At 40.1% G+C, this 19,765-nt stretch overlaps 1 protein-coding gene across 1 annotated transcript; it reads right to left on the bottom strand.

Annotated features, from left to right (window-relative positions):
* Positions 1–336: 336 nt before the first annotated feature.
* On the bottom strand, positions 337–17,165 carry LOC150079636 (polyprenal reductase-like). Its single transcript, XM_090383151.1, has 5 exons — positions 16,918–17,165; positions 13,296–13,444; positions 12,848–13,039; positions 9,045–9,182; positions 337–599 (listed from the first exon to the last, which is right to left on the bottom strand). Exons 1-5 carry the CDS (start codon positions 17,100–17,102, stop codon positions 337–339), a joined length of 927 nt encoding a protein of 308 aa, XP_090239277.1. The 5' UTR covers positions 17,103–17,165.
* Between the last annotated feature and the right edge of the window lie 2,600 nt (positions 17,166–19,765).

The following is a 19,765-nucleotide window of genomic DNA, read 5'->3' as shown; positions in this document are numbered from 1 at the left end:
AGGCAGAAATAGCTTTCGATCACATAAACTACTTGGAGGTCAATCCACTGCCATAGGCATGAGGATAAGATAATAAGTTGTCGGTAAACTTTCGAGTTTTGCTCTGCATAATCATTGCAATGGTCCAGAGCTCAGATTTTCTGCCAGATAAACAATTATCCGACAACTTCAGGTCATAAATTACAGAACGTCTACCCTTATCTCTTGGAATTATTACGTGAACATACAAACCAACCGGTTGGGGCTTCATCCAGGATGTAATTGATATTCATTTCTCGATAATTCTGCCTTAATTCTCCTAAATTCTGCATTCTGATGTTCATCCTGGATTAGTTTCTATACAAGGAATGGTATTACAGCCTGGCGATGCGTTGGATAATCCGGGAATGTCTTTTTGTACCACTCGTGAGCAATCAGTCCTTCTAACAGTTGGTTTATCACTACAAATATGCACGCCAAATTCCAGGTGGTATTGCATCCTTCGAGAATCAGGTTGGCCGCCAAATAAATGGAGATTTCTGCCATGAAGTGCGGACACGAGACCAAATCGAACCAACCTCCTCTCGGTATGGTATGTTTCAACGTTACCACAGAACCACCTATGGGAGATAAATCAAAAAATTAGTCATGAATTGCTTTACTAACATAAAATCAACTATTAAAAATATGCAGTTTTGTGAATAATATTTTCAATTCACTAATTTTATTAATATAATGAAACCAAAATATGGTTTGACTTTTTCTCGATCTGTATTACGTGTCATTCGTGTGATGGAAGATTAGAACTTTAGCATTAGCATTAGCATTAGCATTAGTAGAGGCATTTGATGCAAGAAAGCAAGCTTATGCAGCATCAGCCAAAAAAAAAAAAAAAAAAAAAAGTAACATAAATAAATAAAAATAACCACTTCCACTTCACCCCTCTGTTCGTTCGAAATACCTGTCCAGCTGAGCCTTAAACTTATTTAGGCTATCAACTTCCACGACAAGGGATGGAAGTCTGTTCCACCCACCAACCACCCGCTGGCTAAAGGCAAATTTCCGCACATCTATCCTACATCTGTCTTTCCTCAATTTGAATTTATGCCCTCTCAGGTGATTTTTCTGAGCTAGAGGAAGAATCCCATCAGCATTGAGCATGCTCAAACCATTCAAGGCTTTGTACACCTCTATCAGATCACCCCGCTGGTGCCTAGTTTCCAGACACTGTAATTTGCAAAACTTAAGCCTTTCTTCGTAAGAGAACCCCTTTGTCCCATTCACCAATCTAGTTGCCCTTCTCTGTACTCGTTCCAGCAGCTCTACATCCTTCCTGAAATGAGGCCTCCAGGCCTGTATACAGTACTCTAGGTGTGGCCTGACCATTGCCTTATACAAGGGAATAATCACCTCCTTATCCCTGCTAGAAAAATTCCTATATATCATTGACAATACACCATGAGCTACTCTTGCAGCTCGTCTGCACTGCTCAGAGAACTTCATATCTGCCTGCACCACCACCCCCAGGTCCCTTTCATTCTCTACCACTGTCAGTGTAGTACCACAGAGTTGATACGTTGCTCTGGGGTTGCTGTTTCCCATATGTAGTACTTTACATTTGTCAATGTTAAACTTCATTTGCCACCTCGAAGCCCATCTGCTCAACCTTTCCAAATCCTGTTGCAGCAGCATAGTGTCAGTAGTGTCCTTGACAACCCTGCCAACCTTCGTATCGTCTGCAAACTTGGACATTAAGCCTGATATACCATCATCAATATCATTTATAAATACAGAAAACAATAAAGGCCCCAATACTGAACCCTGAGGGACTCCACTAATAACATTAGTCCACGATGAGCAGTGTCCATTGATTACCACTCTCTGTCTTCTCCCCCTCAACCACCCCTTTATCCATAGCAGCAACTTGCCTCCAATGCCACACTGCTCCAATTTGTGCAGCAGTCTTCCATGTGCAACAGTATCAAAAGCCTTTCTAAGATCCAAGTATATAATATCAAAGTTATTCCCTGCATCCAGTTCTTTTGTGACTGCATCATAGTATCCAATCAAATTGGTCAGGCAAGACTTCCCCTTAACAAAACCATGCTGTGTCCTAGCTATAACTGAAGTATTGTCTAGATGATCCTGCAGTGCTTCTTTCACCAGTGCCTCCATTAATTTTCCGGGAACAGAAGTTAAACTCACAGGTCTATAATTACTTGTGTCAGCCTTTGATCCCCCTTTGTGAATTGGGGTCACATTTGCACATCTCCAGTCAATGGGTACCTCCCCTGAGTCCAAGGAAGCTCTCATAATTATGGCTAAGGGTTTGCTTACCTCCTTTGCTGCCTCCTTTAATATAACTGGATAGATCCCATCCACCCCAGGTGCCTTTCTTGTGTTTATCTTCAACAATTTCTCCTCCACTTTGCTCTCAGTTATTACAAGATTCTCTAGCTTACTGCTAGAGTTGAATACACCTCTGGCATTCCCCTCGCTGAATAACTCCTCATGTGTGAATGTCGATGTAAAATATTCATTTAGTTTGTTAGCTACCCGAGCAGGGTCATCAACAGTTGACCCATCGATCTCAAGTGGACCAATCTGATTCATCCCCTTCCTTCTAGAGTTTACATAAGTAAAGAACTCTTTGCTGTTTTTCTTCGCATCCCTTGCCAAGGATCTCTCGTAATCTGCCTTCGCCTGCCTAACCTCCTTTGTAACTTGGTTACAGATCAACTTGTATCTATCATAGGCGTCCGTGTCACGTGTTAATTTGTATGTATCCCATGCATTTTTCTTCTCTGCCATATGCCTCATTAGTTCATCTGACAACCATTTAGGCCTAAACCTTGAACAATATTTCTTAGTTGGTATGTAAAGCCTAGTAGCTTCCACGATAAGTTCTTTGAATGCTTCCCATTTTGAATTTGCTGTTGGCAATATCATCAGTTGATCCCACTGTATAGAATTTAAATACTGTCTCAGTCCATTGTAGTCGCCTTTACGAAAGCAATACCCCTTCCCTTTACCCCTAATGGTAGTTACCTCTTTGAGTAACTCCCACTTCAGCACACTGTGATCACTGCCACCAAGTGGTTCATTTATCTGCAGATTCTTAATGCATGAAGAATCACTACTGATAATCAAATCAAGAGTATTACTCCCTCTAGTTGCCTCCCGAACATGCTGATGTAGAAAACAATCATCCAATAAATCCACAAAAGCCTTGCTACTGTGTGAGTGACCAGCCCCCAAATTCCAGTCAATATCTGGGAAATTAAAATCCCCCATTATAAGACTCTCTGATTTACTGGCCCACTCTATTTCTCCGAACAGTTTCTTATTATACTCATCAGAGTCATTAGGCCTATAGCACACTCCTACTCTCAATTTTGATCTCCCAATGCTTATGTCACACCAAACTGACTCGACACTGCACTGTCCAGCGATGTCGACTGGCTTCACTTCCTTGGATTTTATGTGTTTTTTAACTAATAGCATAACCCCTCCTCCCTTCCTATCCTTTCTGTAGACATTGTACTCCCCAAATTCCAGTTCTGCATTTCTTATATCTGTGTGACACCACGTCTCTGAAATCTCCACAATATCTGCCTTTGATGTTTTGAGCAATACCTCAAATTCATCAAATTTCCTGGCAACTACTCCAGAGGTCCCAAAAAGATGTGACTCTCTGATATTAAAATAATAAAAGAGAATATTATTATTCATGTGGGGACTAATGATATTAAACGACCACGATCTGACGATTTGTTGGAAAAATACAGGACCATGCTGAGGAAATGCCGCGAGCTAAGCCATAATGTCTATGTGTCTGCAATTCTGCCCAGACACGATAGGAGGGATTATATGTTAAGAGCCTTGTGGATTAACTCAAGACTCTGCAAGGCTTTAGGGAGGAAATTTCTATCAGCATGGCCCACACTTGTAGGTAGAAGGAATTTGTTTTGTAGAGACGGGATACACTTAAACAAAGGTGGTGCGAAAGTTTTTGCCAGTATTATTGAGGATACCTTAAAGGTTCAGGGAAACTGCTAGTTAGGGGGGATGTGGGTAATACTGACACGCGTTTATCCGATAATATTGGTCAAAGTAACTCTCGCACATACCTCAAGAGTTCTTATCTGTAACCCCAACTGGACATATTATCTAGATGTTCTGGGGGCAAAGACGTTTCAAGTGAGCGGGTAGCTAATGCCAGGGAAGACAGCCTAAAAAACTTCAAAGGTTGTGTTAGGGTTGTTAAATATACAAGAACAGTAAATCTTAATTATTTATACAGTAATGTTAGAAGTGTCGTCAGTAAAATGAGCGAATTCGAACTGCTGGTTAAAACAAGTAACGCGGACATAATAGGGCTTACAGAGACGTGGTGCCACCCGGAAATTGGGGATGATGAGTTCCAGTACGGCTTGTATAATGTATTTAGGAAGGATAGGGTAGATAGAAGGGGTGGTGGGGTTATGCTTCTTATCAGAAGCAGCCTGAGTGCGACGATAGCTTTCCCGGATTCAGACATTTCACATGCTAGTATAGAGTCTGTATGGTGTGAGATAGTTGGAAACAAAGGTATAATGCGAGTAGGAGTAATCTACAGACCAGGTGATTGTGAAGATTATGACGAAAGTCTCTGCATGCAAATAGAATGGGCAAGTAAGCGTCAATGTCTTATTATGGGTGATTTCAATTTGCCTCTAATTGATTGGAGTAATGGGAAGGAAACTCGACATGGGGAACAAAATTTTTAAATCAACTAGATGACTGTTATTTGTATCAACATGTCAGGGAAAGTACTAGAGAAAAGAATATCTTAGACCTCATCATCACCCATGAATCAGATGACATAACAGGGCTGACAGTAGAGGAACCAGTAGCAGGAAGTGATCACGAGGTTCTACGGTGGATGATGACGAGAGAGGTAGCAGAAGTAAAAGGCAAAGGAATGGCTTTTAATTTCAGAAAATGAAATCACGATGCCTTAATGTACTACATGGCCTCTATTAACTGGGTAGATATTGCACAGAGAATGAATACAATTGAACTGTGGTATGCTTTTAAAACATTAATCACAGATGCTTGAATGTATTTACCATTAAAAAAGTACTCCACGTCGAGGGTTCCAAGTTGGATGAATAGTGAAGTTGCCACATTATTTGAGCAGAAAAAGGTGGCATGGAAAGGTTACAGAGCAATAAAAAGTACTGAAGCCTATAACAGCTACAAGATGATCTGTAATAGAGCCACAGAAGAGGTTCGACAGGCAAAGGCAGTTTATGAGAAAACGCTAGGAAACAGAGCAAACGGGGGGGGGAGGGGATAAGGAATTCTTCAGTTAATTAAATGCCAAGAAGAGCAGAACAAACCAGATCGGACCTTTACGTAAGGGAAAGGGGATAGTATTAAATACACCAGCTGCCCGCTGCAGATGAACTCAACAGTTATTTTGCATCGATATTTACAAATGAAAAACCTTTTGTGGTAATGGGAAATTGTGGGAGCGAAGTTGAAAAATATGTAATTAATGATATTGAAATTTCGCAAGATTATTTAATGAAAAAACTTTCGAGCCTACAGGCCAGTAAGGCTCCTGGAGTTGATAGAATATACCCTATAATCTTAAGGGAGGCGGCAAGTGAGTGCATTGAACCATTGAGGCTAATTATGCGAGCATCACTAGACTCTGGGGAGATTCCCTTGGATTCGAAAAGTCCCAATGTATCTGCCATAGATAAGGGTGACTCTAAGAGTGAAGTGGTATATTATCGATCTGTCAGTCTGCCTTCGGTGGTAGGGAAAATCATGGAGGCAATGCTCAAGGGTGGAATTCAGGATCATTTGGATCGAATTGAAATTCTCAAGGATACCCAGCATGGTATTGTAAAAGAAAAATCATGTTTAACAAATCTGGTTCGTTATTTTGAAAGGGTCACTCACAAGCTGGATTTAGAGAATAATTTCGACATTGTTTATTTAGATTTCAGCAAAGCTTTTGACCCAGTCCCTCATGAGCTGTTGCTTTATAAGTTGGAACAGGTTGAAATCACTGGGAAAATCCTTAGATGGATAGCAGGATGGCTTCAGGGAAGGAGGCAGAGGGGTGTGATAAATGGCTATTCCTCAGATTGGGTTGATGTAAGAAGTGGGGTTCCCCAAGGATCAGTATTAGGACCACTGTTGTTTTTAATTTTCAAAAACGACATCGATGAAGGGATAGACGGCGTGATGTCTAAATTTGCAGATGATGTTAAAATTGCTAGAATAGTTATTGATCACCGTCAAGCTGAGATTCTTCACAGAGACCTAGATAGACTTCAGCAATGGTCAACAAAATGGTAGCTATGCTTTAATCTAACAAAGTGTAAGGTGTTACACATGGGAAACAGTAATCCCAAAATAACTTATTCACTTGGTGGAGTTCAACTAAACCGAGTACTGCAGGAAAGAGACTTGGGTGTTACGATACGGTCAGACATGAAATTCTCTGAGCATTGTAAACAGGTTGCAAGGAAGGCCCATGGTGTCCTATCGATGATCTATCGAACTTTTGCAAGTAGAGATAGGGACGTCATAATCCCATTATATAAGGCTTTTGTTAGACCACACTTGAAATACTGTGTTCAAGTATGGAGACCGCACCTAAAGAAAGACATCGAGCTTCTTGAAAGGGTGCAAAGACGGCTAACTCGCCTGGTGAGATCGGCAAAAGGGTGTCCATATGAAGAAAGACTTCAAATATGTGGGTTGCAGAGTTTGGAAACTAGACACCTTAGACGAGATTTGATTGAGGTGTTTAAGGCTGTGAGAGGCATCAGTAAAATGAATGAGGGCGAAATTTTCAAGATTATAAATGATGCTAGAACTAGGGGACATAAATTCAAGTTACTGGGGAGATGTTTAGATTGGACTGCAGGAAGTTTTATTTTAGCCAACGAGTTATAAATTACTGGAATAAGTTGCCTACATGGGTGGTAGAGGCTGACAGTTTGGGGAAATTCAAAGGTCATCTGGATAATTTCCTTTTCTGCTACTAATTATTGTTATTTATTTATCTTATTTTATTTATTTTTTTATCATTGTTTTATTCAGTTTTTTTTTTTTTGGCCGGTGCAGCATAAGCCATAGGCTTTCTTGCACCATGCGGCCATTACTAATACTAACTCATTATGTTTGTGTTAGATGATATTCCAACTCGTTAGAACACCTAACTGGACATCTTCCACGTTGGAACGACGGCACTGAACTGATATAAATCAAATTCAGACACTTCCCGTTGCACCTTCCCAACTTTGCAGACCTCCCTTGTTCTGCAAGCTGTCTTCCTTTCCCTGGCCTTCTGTGGGCTCCCAGATCAGGGGCGATTCCTACTTCTCCCTTCCCACCTCTTCTTTCCGCTGGAGGATGCCTTCTTTCCTCATCCTCCTCCTTTTATCTACTTTGACTCCACCACTTCAACTATCTTCCCCACTCTCTTCCCCTTTTTTTTTGTTTGGTCTCCGTCCAGAAAGCTCAGGCGACCCTGGCGGAGATCAGCCAGAGTATGAAGGCAGCCTGGCTCACCTCCCAATGGCGGTGGCGGGCAACGTAGGGTTCCACTAGGGGCCCTGTGGCCAAGTAGCCAGAGACACAACAACAGAACATAACACAATTCTGCATAAACCAGACACTAAATTTTTTTTGGCTTATTCAGTAGTTCTGCCTTCCATCACAGAGTACATACGGCGCAGATGTGAGAACCCACAGGTGGCGCCTAACCTTAAATACTATGCCACTGTTCCAATTCGTCATTTCACCTTCGGGAACATGTTAATATTGGACACAGAAAGGGAGAAAGAAAGGCCAAATACAAGACATATAATTAGTCTCATCATGTTAGTATAATCAGTTTCATAAAAACTAAGGGATTCGTGGGTATAATCACCCTCGCGCTGGATGGAAAAGACTTGAGTTCGAATCCTGTCAATGACGCGAAGAATTTTATGGTCCTTTTTCAACGTAGCTGAGTTAGTTGGCTCCGGCTAAGGGAGCATGGTTTTTCTCCCGGAAGTTTGGGTTTTTCGTCCAGAACGCAGCAAACTGAGTAAAGAACACACGAAATTTACGACGCAATATGGCCTAAGTTGTTGATGCGCCTAAAATCTTACCAACCAACCATAAAAGCTAAACCGACAAAATAAAATGTAAAAGATTTTAAATCAGCGTACAAAGATCTATCTAATTCACTTTTTTCCGATGAAAAATACTTGTTGACCTGTATAATGTGAAGACTCAAATCATTAATCTGTAAACCATTATATCCTACTTAAGGTAAAACAAAAAGTGTTTTGGGACAATTCTCAAGAGAGAACCTTTTGATTATCCGAAGAAAATTCTGATTGGAAGAGGTTTGTTCCTGAGAAATAGCAGAATTGAGGCAATAAACGAGGACACAACATGTAAATCAAGCATGCTAAATTTAATTTAATTATAATATTAAAATCGTACCAATTAAAATCCGGGTAATTATTTCCTTGTCCACCCACCTTCATTTAATAACTCGACTCCCACTGGATGGATTGTCACAGAATTTTATATTTAGATCTTTCAGAAAGATTTATCGAGCCTTCCCTATTATTATTTTTTTTCCTACACATCACACATGGGCCATCCAAATACCATATATTGTAGCTGAAGTATTCGATATTATGTTTGTTGCCATGCTCTGGTTGGAGCCCTTGGGCAATGTGGCGAATGCGCAGAAACGAAATGTTCTCTGTTTGTCCATAAAATTCCTCGCTTTTTTGATACATCATTTCCTTAACCTTAGAAACATTTCTTGCAAAGTATCCAAACTGTTATGCTGACAACTTGAAGTCCTTTGTCACATAAAGACATTCCTACGATAAGACATACTTCCCACAATCAAATTACAGATCATAATTGGAATTACTGATTATTTGAGTGCTTATTATTATTAATAAAAATAAAAAAATAAAAATAGGCTTGCAATGGGGTGGACACATAGGGATTTCATACTAATATTGCCCCTTTCAACGTATTGTACTTACTTTTCGGATCTTTACGTAAGCTGGCCAAGATCCGATTACTCTGAAACTGAACTCGGAAAGCCCAAAAGAAAATGATCACACCAAGGACTTGCTTCCAGGAGAGCCAGTTCTTTGTAAAGTGAGCTGTGTGTGGACCACCTAAACACAGAAAACAAAACAATTTTTTTTTAAAGAAATGTCGCGTGTCATTAATTAATATGATCACGGGTATGTCAAGACATGCTGATTGAAATCTAAGTTAATTGCGGTTAAAGAATTATAAAGTTTTTTTCTGGTAGAGGTAGCCATCATGGCAAGCATTTTGAGCACTACATTAATATAAACTCTTAAAGTATTATCCCTTGTGTATTTAGTTATTTTTAAATAAAAATTAATGAAAATCCGTACACTAGGAGTCCAGTTATTACATGCGGACTGACTGACAGACTAATGGCATATAAAGACAATAGGCGTATTATGAATAAACACGGATGGTAATGCACCTAATTGCTGAACTACATGTGAGAAGTAGAATGGAAAATTCGACCACCAATGATATCTCTTCATTGGAGAGCTAAAATTCATAAGGTTTAGATATCCCCTCCTATACTGCGTTTACAAGTAAGAAATTGCTGACCAGAAAAGCATCCAAAGCAGTGAAAAAAAGAACCAAACACGCGTGTAAACAAATACTTAAAAACAACATCTCTAGCTGGAATAAAGTTTGTAATAATTGGACTTCAAATTTCATATACTCAAGGCTGTCATAATTGCTAAAATATAAATTGACTCGAATGATTTTAAAATTTTAAGAAAGAAGAACAGAGGAGCAGAAATCCACGTAGTACTGACAAAGCGATCATGCTCTAACTCAAAAAATGCGAAACGAAAATACACCAGAAAGAATCTGGAAATTGGTGCAATGGTGGTAAAGGTTTTTTGTTGACTTTTCAAGTTTTATTTCCACTTTAGTTGGCGACTGTAACGACGTATTGTCTTATTCCTGACCTCAATAAAGGGCTTTAATGACTTACTTGCTAATCTTCTTAGAAATTCCAATGAGGAAGTCCCTAATTTACTCCCATAATGCTATGATGCGAATGAAATGGCCAATTTTATCCGTTTAATAATTTTTGGTGAAAATTGCGATTTCGTCATAAAAACACCAGGGATTTGTGCCCAATAATCTTTAGAGTTTTCATTCCAGGTTATATGAACACCTTAAATAGTCCATAATATATGGTTATATAAATATTGCCTTTTCTAACGTGGCAAATAACAGCCAAGCTGTTATTACTAAATGTCCCAGATTCGCATGAGTACCAAAGCGGACACAATTTAATTTTTTTCAATGAAATGCAGGCTAGAAATAGTTTATTGCCTTCCTCTTTATGTGAGTAGAGATCTTAGCTAAGGAAAGGTGGCGCCCTTCAGACTAGTATTAGTGGTGGCGTAGGAGGAGAAGTACTCCAAACATTATAGAGTACAGAGGTTGTTGCAGTAATAGGGTTTTAAGGACCATCAGCGACTAAGGCCATATTGCTCCGTGTATACTGCTTGTAAATTGCGTGTGGTCTGTGGTTGATTTTATGTTTGCTAAATGAAAAACCCAAGTTTTGGGGAGAATAACCTTGCTACCCTCTCCTGAGACCGACTAACTCGGCCAGTGTGACAAAAAAAGTCCCACAGGAATTCCTCAATCATCGACGAAACTTGAACTCAAGTCTTTTCCACCCGGTGTTGAAGGACGGCGATTCTACCAACAGCGCTACCCACGAAGGCTTTCTTCAAGTGTGATCTCATACCTGAACACAGCATTCCAAGTGTGGTCTTACTGAATAATTTGTACGATAGGCCTATGGTATCCTACCCCTGCAATAAGATACCATTTGTAAGCTCTGTACTTTAATTGTGAAACACAGACACAATATCTAGCAATATTGGGTGTTACAAATGCGATATTTTACCAAATAACTTGTACCATAGACCTATGGTATCCTACCCCTGCAATAGGATACCATTTGTAAGCCTGTACTTTAATTGTGAAACACAGACACAATATCTAGCAATATCGGGGGTTACAAATGCGATATTTCATCATCTATCACACCACAGACAATAACTACTATTTGGGAGACTTTCATTATGGGTTTAGATCGAATTTTCTGACACGGATTCATCTGGGAAGCACTGTTTGAAGCAGCAACCAATTTTAAGAAATCTTATTCCAACGTCTGTGGTAGCGTGGGAGGATTTCTACCCCAAACATACGCAGAAGAACTCTTTACTGAAAAATCGATCGGCATAAATGCGGTGGATACCTTTTCCCCAACACTCCCACTTTAGAAATGGACACCATAAATGTCTTTGTTTAAAGGGGACAAATTAAATTTCACTGATGCAACTGATGAAAGCTAGGAGAGCTACAGGTTCTTTACAACATACTGCGTACGGCTTTAATTCCTTTCGTCGTTTACTACCACATGCTTAACCTCATTCTGGATGACTGAGTCTGAGGTCACCAGCAACTTTCTCTCTGTGACCTAGATTGCTCGAGCAGTAGGAGCTAAATACGTGATAAAGTAATTCCCAACCGGTGTGTCGAGAGATTAGAAAAGCCCCATTGAGTTCAGTACTGTGGCTTCTTTAATTTCAAGTGTCACAAAAGATTGGAATCCCCCTATACTACGTCCTCCGCAACAGATTGCTTGGATCATTATCACTACTAGATCAAGTCTATGATCCAACAGTCCCACGATGACTTCAGAGGTTTCACACATCAGGGAAGACAAAAAACCCTGATGATGAGAAAAGCGCCGGCTCTACTCTATAATACCTAGTTACAATCTATCCTTCATTTTTCTTCCAATTTAATAATGGGAATAGGATAATCAGACATGAATTCGAAATGTAGTGGTTCCAAAACAGTCTTTGTTTTATCTGGCTGCTCGATTTGCATGTTGTAACAGGCTGTGAGCAAGAGTAACTTTGTTCACAGGATCCACAGAGATTTTTTGTCCCATAAATCACAAATATTTGATTTTATTTAGAATTATAATCCGATTTTTTTTAAATTTAGTTTTACATCATCGGTGTACACTAACTGGCCACTTTATTAAGTACACCTGTCTAATGCAGAGTAGGTTCCCTTTTAGCTCTCACAACAGCCTGGATTCGTGGCATAAACTCAACCAGGTATCGAGACTCAATCACATGTTCTTATGAGCACATCAGCATCTCAATGTACATGCCCACCTGTTTTAGAAATTATCTGAAGACGTGGATTCATCTGGGATGAATCCACGTCTTCAATGGATGAGTTAACAATTGGACATTCCAATGTTTTATTAGGCGTTAGTGGATTGTTCAATGAATATGTACGTGCAGTTACTGGCCAGAAAATTAGAAGCGATTTGCAACTGGAATCAACAGATAATTAAGAGTATATACAGTGAATATTTTTCTGTCGTATCGAACTAATTTCACAATGTAATGCTTCATTTTTACACGGATTGCAATGAATTCTTTCAAGACCACAACGAAAATATCCACAGCGCAAAAATTGAATGAACGGTCCAAGGAACATTCCCAAGATTTCCAACATCTACCCTGGTCACCTTCTTCAGATCTGAATCCATTTGAGAATTTCTGGAACACGTTGGGAAGGGCATTTCAGCCAAACAAACGGGTAACAAGATCTGTCTATAAGAGTATAGATAGATCTTGTTATATGTGTATATGAGAGTATACATAGACCCACAGAGTCTGGATAACTGGACTTTCATTGTATTTTATGATTTTACACAATGAAATGAAATACTTACCGTAACTTTCAAATCCTGGAGCCTCTGCTATGAGAGAAAGGCTCATTGCAGAGTAGAAGGTAAATCCAATTATGTAAAACACAACGTTCATCTTGCCGTTGGAATACACACTGATACAATAAGTCTCATAAAGCCTTCGATATATATGAAGTAGCAAAAGAACCATCACCAAGGTAGTTGATTGGGCAGTCACTGAAAGAAACATGGAAAAGAAAAGAATTAATCAACCTCACTCTAAGTGCACCAGAAACTTCTCAAAAGACTTGTCTCTTTGCCTAGATCGCTACCATCCGAAGTACAGATATTGCTTGAATTCGTCATTGACCAATATCGCATAAGAGAATTGCACACATTGGTTATAAAATAAATCCATTAATCCAGAGGATTCTAGCAAAATAAAAAAGTGATTATCTGTTAGGCAGATCACTATGAAATGAGAACACCTTACCTGATGCTTGTCTCCGAAGTGGGATAAGGAGATTGAGTAAGTCAGTAACTATTTCAGGAACCTGTTGATGCTGGAAGTATACTCTGTACAAGATCCAAGTGAGGAACGAGTGGAAAACGGCAGCAAAGACGTAAAAATGTCTGTAATACCTGTAGTAAAACACAAGTTACAATGAATAAAATATGGAATTTGTGTTCACAGTATTGCAAATAACAATGCTGGAACCAAAATATCCCAAACCTTACACTACACACTGACCGGTCAAAATATTATGAACATCACCGTGTGAAATCGGCCGTTCTTCCCCATTTGGTAACACACGTTGTGCAGTAAAAGTTGGTAACCTCGATACTACAGGTGTTTGGTATGCGGTCTTTAAGGGGTACGTGATAGACATGAGCAAGGGATCTCGTGTGTTACGTGACGGACTTTGAAAAAGGGATGATTGTCGAGTACCGGTTTAAGGATGACAATATTATTACGGAAACTGCGAATCTTGTGGGCTATTCGTGTGTGGTTGTTGGGTTGTGTTGTTCATCTGGCCGTTAAGCCGCAAGGCCCCTTGTGGGACCCCACGTCGGCCGTCACTAACCTCATGAAGGATAGGTCAGGAAGTGCAATAGAGGGAAAGAACTCTGGCTAGGCAACCCCCAAGCTGCTTCAGCTTTCTAGGGGTGCCTAAAAAAAATAAATTAAAGTGTGAGTGCGGGAGATAGTTTGAGAGTGGGGAGTAAAGGCAGGTGAGAAGGAAGAACGAAGAAAGGAAGGCATCCTTTAGATGAATGAGGTAGCAAGGGACGAAGAGAGGATGTCCTTGGATATGAGAGCCCACCCAGGACCAGGGAGAGAATAAAAGATTGCATGGTTAGGGTGCCGCACGAAGATGAGTGCCACAATGGTGTGGGCCATTCAAAGATGATAGTTCCACCTATATCACAACGAGGTATACAGGTGGAGTTAAACCCTGTGTGGGTTAGATGATTATATAGTCAAGTTCTTGTAGATTGCCGAGCTTTGATATTAATCTTCCACTAATCATCGCAAAGAATGAAACTGTAAAACCACGGAAAGTAGACAGCAGCGTCCTAGCCACTGACTTCGATAAATCCCCATCACGGACGTCATTACGCCTGCCGAACCTCCTCATGACTGTTAGTAACGAAATTGGAACCGAGATTGCTTATAATGGATCCAGCCCAAAGACTGTCTGAAAGCCCGATGGCCAACACTGACCGAGTAATCATCAACGAGTTAATAATTAGAAGCCTTACAGACTTCATCGCTGAGCAAGAGAACTATCACAATTTTTGAATACGTCGCTGATCTCTTCACTGAAAACCAGTTCCTACGGCCGCAAAACATAGAGATCTCCCAAGAAGTATCTCATTTGAAAAGTCAACTTGAAGAACTTAAGAGCATTGTATAACTTTGAAGCCTGGACAATGTGTAGAACTCCGTTCGCCTCTTCTATATCCACTAATGAAACGAACAAAACCTTACCACTCAGTAACAGCGGCAGTCCAATCTTAACACCAGTCAATCAGGGTAATGGGATGACACATGAGAACGGCAATGTAACTGCATACAATCAGACTTCTGCACTGACAAAGTGCCCAACGCGGAATCAAAAAGAAACCTATAAAGAATCAATGGATGAAAGTAATGGTGCAAGTGAAGATCCCCTAGCTTTTCTGCAGCAGGCCGAACACGCACACCTCACCACAGCGAATCAAGCCTTGGATAGATCCATGATGACACGTACCATTCATCCCAATTCAGTTATTAGGCACTATCATGAAACTCCTATAGAAACTTCATACTGACTCTGGCCCCCACTCCTGGGCTGAGGTTGTCGCTGGACCGTCCCTTCACTTATCCAGAGGAAACACAACGAAGGAAAATCGCAAAACCAAAAAGGCAAGGACAATACTACAAAATTGAGAAATTTTTCTTTCGTTAATACGGATATGGTGCCATAAAAGGTCTAAAAGTAAATATTTTTTTATTTTTGATAAAAAGAAAATAAGATTTTTTGAAGGTGTGGTAATAAGGGGTGGGTGTAAACTGCAACTTGTCTACGACTATCTCAGTACAAAGCACCAACCAGCACAGAAGCCAAAAGGACGTTTTCTGACACTAATCAAATATTGTACCAAAATTAGGTCCAGTTTAAACGATAACACTATTGAGTTCCTTAACAGCTCACTTTATTGGATGACTGTTTACTATGGCACCACGTTAGGGAGACTACAAGAGAAGCGATTCTCTTGATCTGATCATCAGCAGTGATTATTCAAGATAATGGTGTCCCTCAGGGGTCCGTCTTGGGCCCATTGTTGTTTCCTGTATTTATCAATGATATTGATGAAGGTATATGAGGCTTAATGTTCAAGTTTGCAGATGACACAAGGATTGGCAGGGTTGTTAATGACAGTAAGGACAGCACGCTACTGCAACAGGATCTAGAAAAGTTGGGCAGATGGGTTGAGAGGTGGAAAATTAAGGTTAACATTGACAAATTCAAAGTACTGCATACGGGTAGCAGTAAATCCAGAGAAATGTACAATCTGTGTGGTGTTATACTAAGGGTAGGAGAGAATGAAAAGGATCTGGGGGTTATGGTTCAGTCAGATATGAAGTTTTCTGACAGTGCAGATATGCTGCCAGAGCGGCTAATGGGGTCTTGTCAATGTTATACAGAATTTTGCTAGAAGGGACAAGGAGGTGATTATCCCCTTGTATAAGGCAATGATTAGGATACACCTTGAGGATCTGGAGGCTCATTTTAGGAACAATTCATCACTGAACGAAATTGTTCAAAGCTTTATCGTCGCCTTACTCAGTTTGGGGAAGCTCCCAGTCCTCTGTCTTCACTCCACTGGTGTCCAGTGTCAGCACCAACCTCTGAAAGAAGTTCATCTTCAGATGACTCTTTGGAAACAATTGACTGTTTTCTTTTGGACGACACTCCTTGTGTTCATCTTCCTAGTGTTGTGGCCCAGATGGAAGAGAAAGAGAATCAATCCTCCATATGGGCCGCCAGAGTAGGGGCTCGGTCAAGGTAACACGTTTGCATCTGAATGGCGTCATTGTACCATTGATGACTGGGAAAAAGTTGACTTTACCGATGAGTCACGTTTCCTGTTATGCCGTGTGGACAATAGATGGTGGACACGGCGATAAAGTGCAGAGAAGAATCACCGAGATGTCCTGGTCCAGCAGAAATAGACAGGTTGCAGGCAGTGTATTTGTATGGGAGATGTTTTCCTGCGAATCCTTTGGAGTCTTCATACCTCTAGACCTCACTTTTCACCTTTAGACCTTTTATATCCTTCATCAGAGATATTTTGATAAATTTTCAATATTTCTGTATTGTTTGCGTTCTAAATATTGTTTATTGTTAAGAGGAGTTAACAATCTTGAGGAGAATACAATTATTAACCGTGTTTAGCAGTTACGTGATTTCGAACCACGGTGAACTCAAACGTGTGTGTGCTGCTACGTTCTATTCGACATATAGAATGTAGAAGCACAAAATAAACATTGTTTTTAAGGTAAAAATTTAACGCAATGTGCATTAAACAGTGTGATAAAATAGAAAGAAAAGGCTTAGAGAACCTACCTTTTAGGCACCTCTAGCGTTTCCAAGAATTTCACTTTCAGACCAGACTGTCGATATTTGCTGTATGTGAGGATATTCCCAATTGACTGCGGTAAGACGAGTGGGAGATAAAAGAGAAAAACTCCCATAAACAAAAGCACCACAATTTTGATCAACCAGAGTACGCAGAGAAAATTCCACTGCATCTTGGTCACAACAACTGTCCAAAAATGATGTAAAATTCGCAGCTAAACAGGATACTCACAGATAATTGCACTATAAGTTACCTAACAGCAAATAAAGGGGTGGACGGAAACCAAGATTGAAAATTAATTCACCTACGTCATCAACAGCAGCGTTTTTAAAGAGAAAGGCCTCCGACCGGTTTTGGTAATATGACGAAAGTCACGCACCATTTATTAGTACAAGGACACAGCATTCAAGTAAAATGTCTTACTAGAACTTGTCTTTTAGGTCAGCACACATTTAAAATAAAGAGCCTTGAGAGTTGTTACTAGAAACATTAGCATTCACTTCGTACCCTCAACTCCACAGTATTTGTCAATGTACCCACGAGAGTTCTCAAAAAGACGACACAAGGATCCAATAAGGCTTTCGAAATGTCATGAAAGAAATTAAAGGTTAGGGACATATTTGAGGAAATTTATTAGATTTGGACGATCTTATCAAGTAGTACCAGTTCTTGGAACAGCAATGAGTTTTGTTTATGTCTCAGCACGTGCATTAACAGGAAGAGATGGACTAGCTGTTATTAATAGCTCAATGGCATGGTTTCTTCTTTTGAATATTTCAAAACATTAACGTATAATTTATCGATTTTTCTACTTAATATATATTATTTAGGAAAATGTATTTATGAGTCCACGCACCATTATCTAACAAAAGGATAATGCGTTGGTATTTACCAAGAATGGTAAAATTAAACATTGCTTTATCCTCTTTGGTGTTCACGTGATGACGACTACCCTGTTATTCCCCGCTCATTAAGGTAACGAAAGTAAAGGCAATTTTTATGATGGGTGTTTTAAAAGCATTCATCCGGTTGGAAAGGGTCGCAACCAACATCGCATGCGTATAGGTATATGTGGTGTCCATGGACTCATGGGATGTCCTTGAGGATTGCGACTTCGAACTCGGGATTGATCTGCTGACAAGATGGATAACCACTGTCTTTCTCTCTATGCTGCAACGAAGAAACTAACCAGCACAGAGCATTCAAAGGCCTGGTAGAATTCAAAGAGTCTCTGAAAGGTTCCACATAAAAGAGAACATACATAAGAGTTGGATAAACTCCGGCTCAGAATTGCCTTCTCACGCGCTAGGGCACTTTTTATTAGGAACAAGAGGGAGGTGATAAAACTTCACCTAGAGGCTACCATAAATAATGGGAAGCCCTTCCATAGAAGCCAATCAGAGGACATGCCATTGACTCACTCAGTCTTAGCGGTTGACTGGACTATATAACTAATCTTCTCTCAACCAGAACTACAAATCTAGTCACCACCACTACCAAGCTCCTCGAGACATTTCAGCACCGCTCGGAAATCACCGATACGTATATCAACGTCCAGGATGTATTTGTGCCATGTCCACTCATGTGTTGGCAAGCCTACTACATGAGTATTAGCTCATTGATGGAGATGTGCTGCGGTTTATCAGACACTGCTTGAGAACAGGACTATTATTGTTCGCGATGGCAATCTGAGTTACACCAAGACTATTACATCCGGAGTCCCACAAGGCGGGGTCCTCTCTGGAATTTTGTTCTTAGCTGTTCTTATGCCTTTCAAACTGACATTACCACCTTTGCTGATGACATAAAACTCTTGACTCTTACTAACCCTGGAGACACTGCTCACTATATCAATGCCTTAATGCTACAGAAAATCCAGAACCTCGAGGCCATCCTCTTCGGTTTCGGCCTTCACATCAATCCTGAAAAGCCGAAACTCTTGGCATTCTAGTCAAACGGAACCCAACAATGGTGCAATCCATTTTAAAAGGATCCGCAATTTCCGCTGTCCAGAAACATGTTATTCTATCTTTTTCCGAACAGTTCCATCTAATTTGTTGAGTTAGTTTGGTGTGACATAAGCATTGGGAAGGAAATTTGAGAGAAGGAGTGTGCTATAGGCCTAATGACTCTGATGAGTACAATGAACAACTGAACAGAAAAAATAGAATGGGCCAGTAAATCAGAATGACTTATAATGGGGGAATTTTAACTTCCCAGATATTGACTGGAATATGTGGGTTGGTCACTGGCACACTAGCAAGATTTTCTGGATTTATTGAATGATTATTTACTACAGCAACATGTTCAAGGGGCAACCAGAGGGAGTAATAATACTCTTTACTTTTTAATACTCTTGATCTGATTATCAGCAGAGATTATTCATGCATTAAGAATCTGCAGACAAAGGAACCGTTAGGTGGCAGTGATTACAGTGTGCTGAAGTGGGATTTACTCAAAGAGGTAACTACTATCAGGGGTAAAGGGAAGGGTTTTTGCTTTCGTAAAGGCGACTACAGTTTCCTCAGTCAGTTTTTAAATTCTATACAGTGGGACCAACTGATGATGTTACAAACAGCAAATTCAAAATGGGAAGCATTCAAGGAATTAATCGTGGTATCTACTAGGTTTTTCAACTGATTATGAAACACTGTTCAAGATTTATGCCTAAATGGATGTCACATGAACTAATGAGACCGGTGGCAGAGAAGAAAAATGCATGGGATGCATATAAACTATCCCTTCATCAATATTATTTATAAATATGAAAAAAAAACAATGGGCCCAACACGAGATCCTGGGGGACTCTACTAATTACATTATTTCACGAATAGG

This window comes from Mastigoproctus giganteus, chromosome 10, assembly GCF_048544385.1.
Source record: "Mastigoproctus giganteus isolate SK-2022 chromosome 10, ASM4854438v1, whole genome shotgun sequence".
NCBI lineage: Eukaryota > Metazoa > Arthropoda > Arachnida > Uropygi > Thelyphonidae > Mastigoproctus > Mastigoproctus giganteus.
This window is presented reverse-complemented; position numbering and strand designations above follow the sequence as displayed.

Bases quoted from the DNA above. Each gene is read 5' to 3' on its own strand.
- LOC150079636 (XM_090383151.1), bottom strand. From the start codon at position 17,102: ATGCAGTGGAATTTTCTCTGCGTACTCTGGTTGATCAAAATTGTGGTG. The intron at 13,445-16,917 runs GTAGGTTCTCTA...GTTTTACTACAG, and splicing joins ACGCTAGAGGTGCCTAAAAG to GTATTACAGACATTTTTACG. The intron at 13,040-13,295 runs GTAAGGTGTTCT...TGTTTCTTTCAG, and splicing joins ACTTCGGAGACAAGCATCAG to TGACTGCCCAATCAACTACC.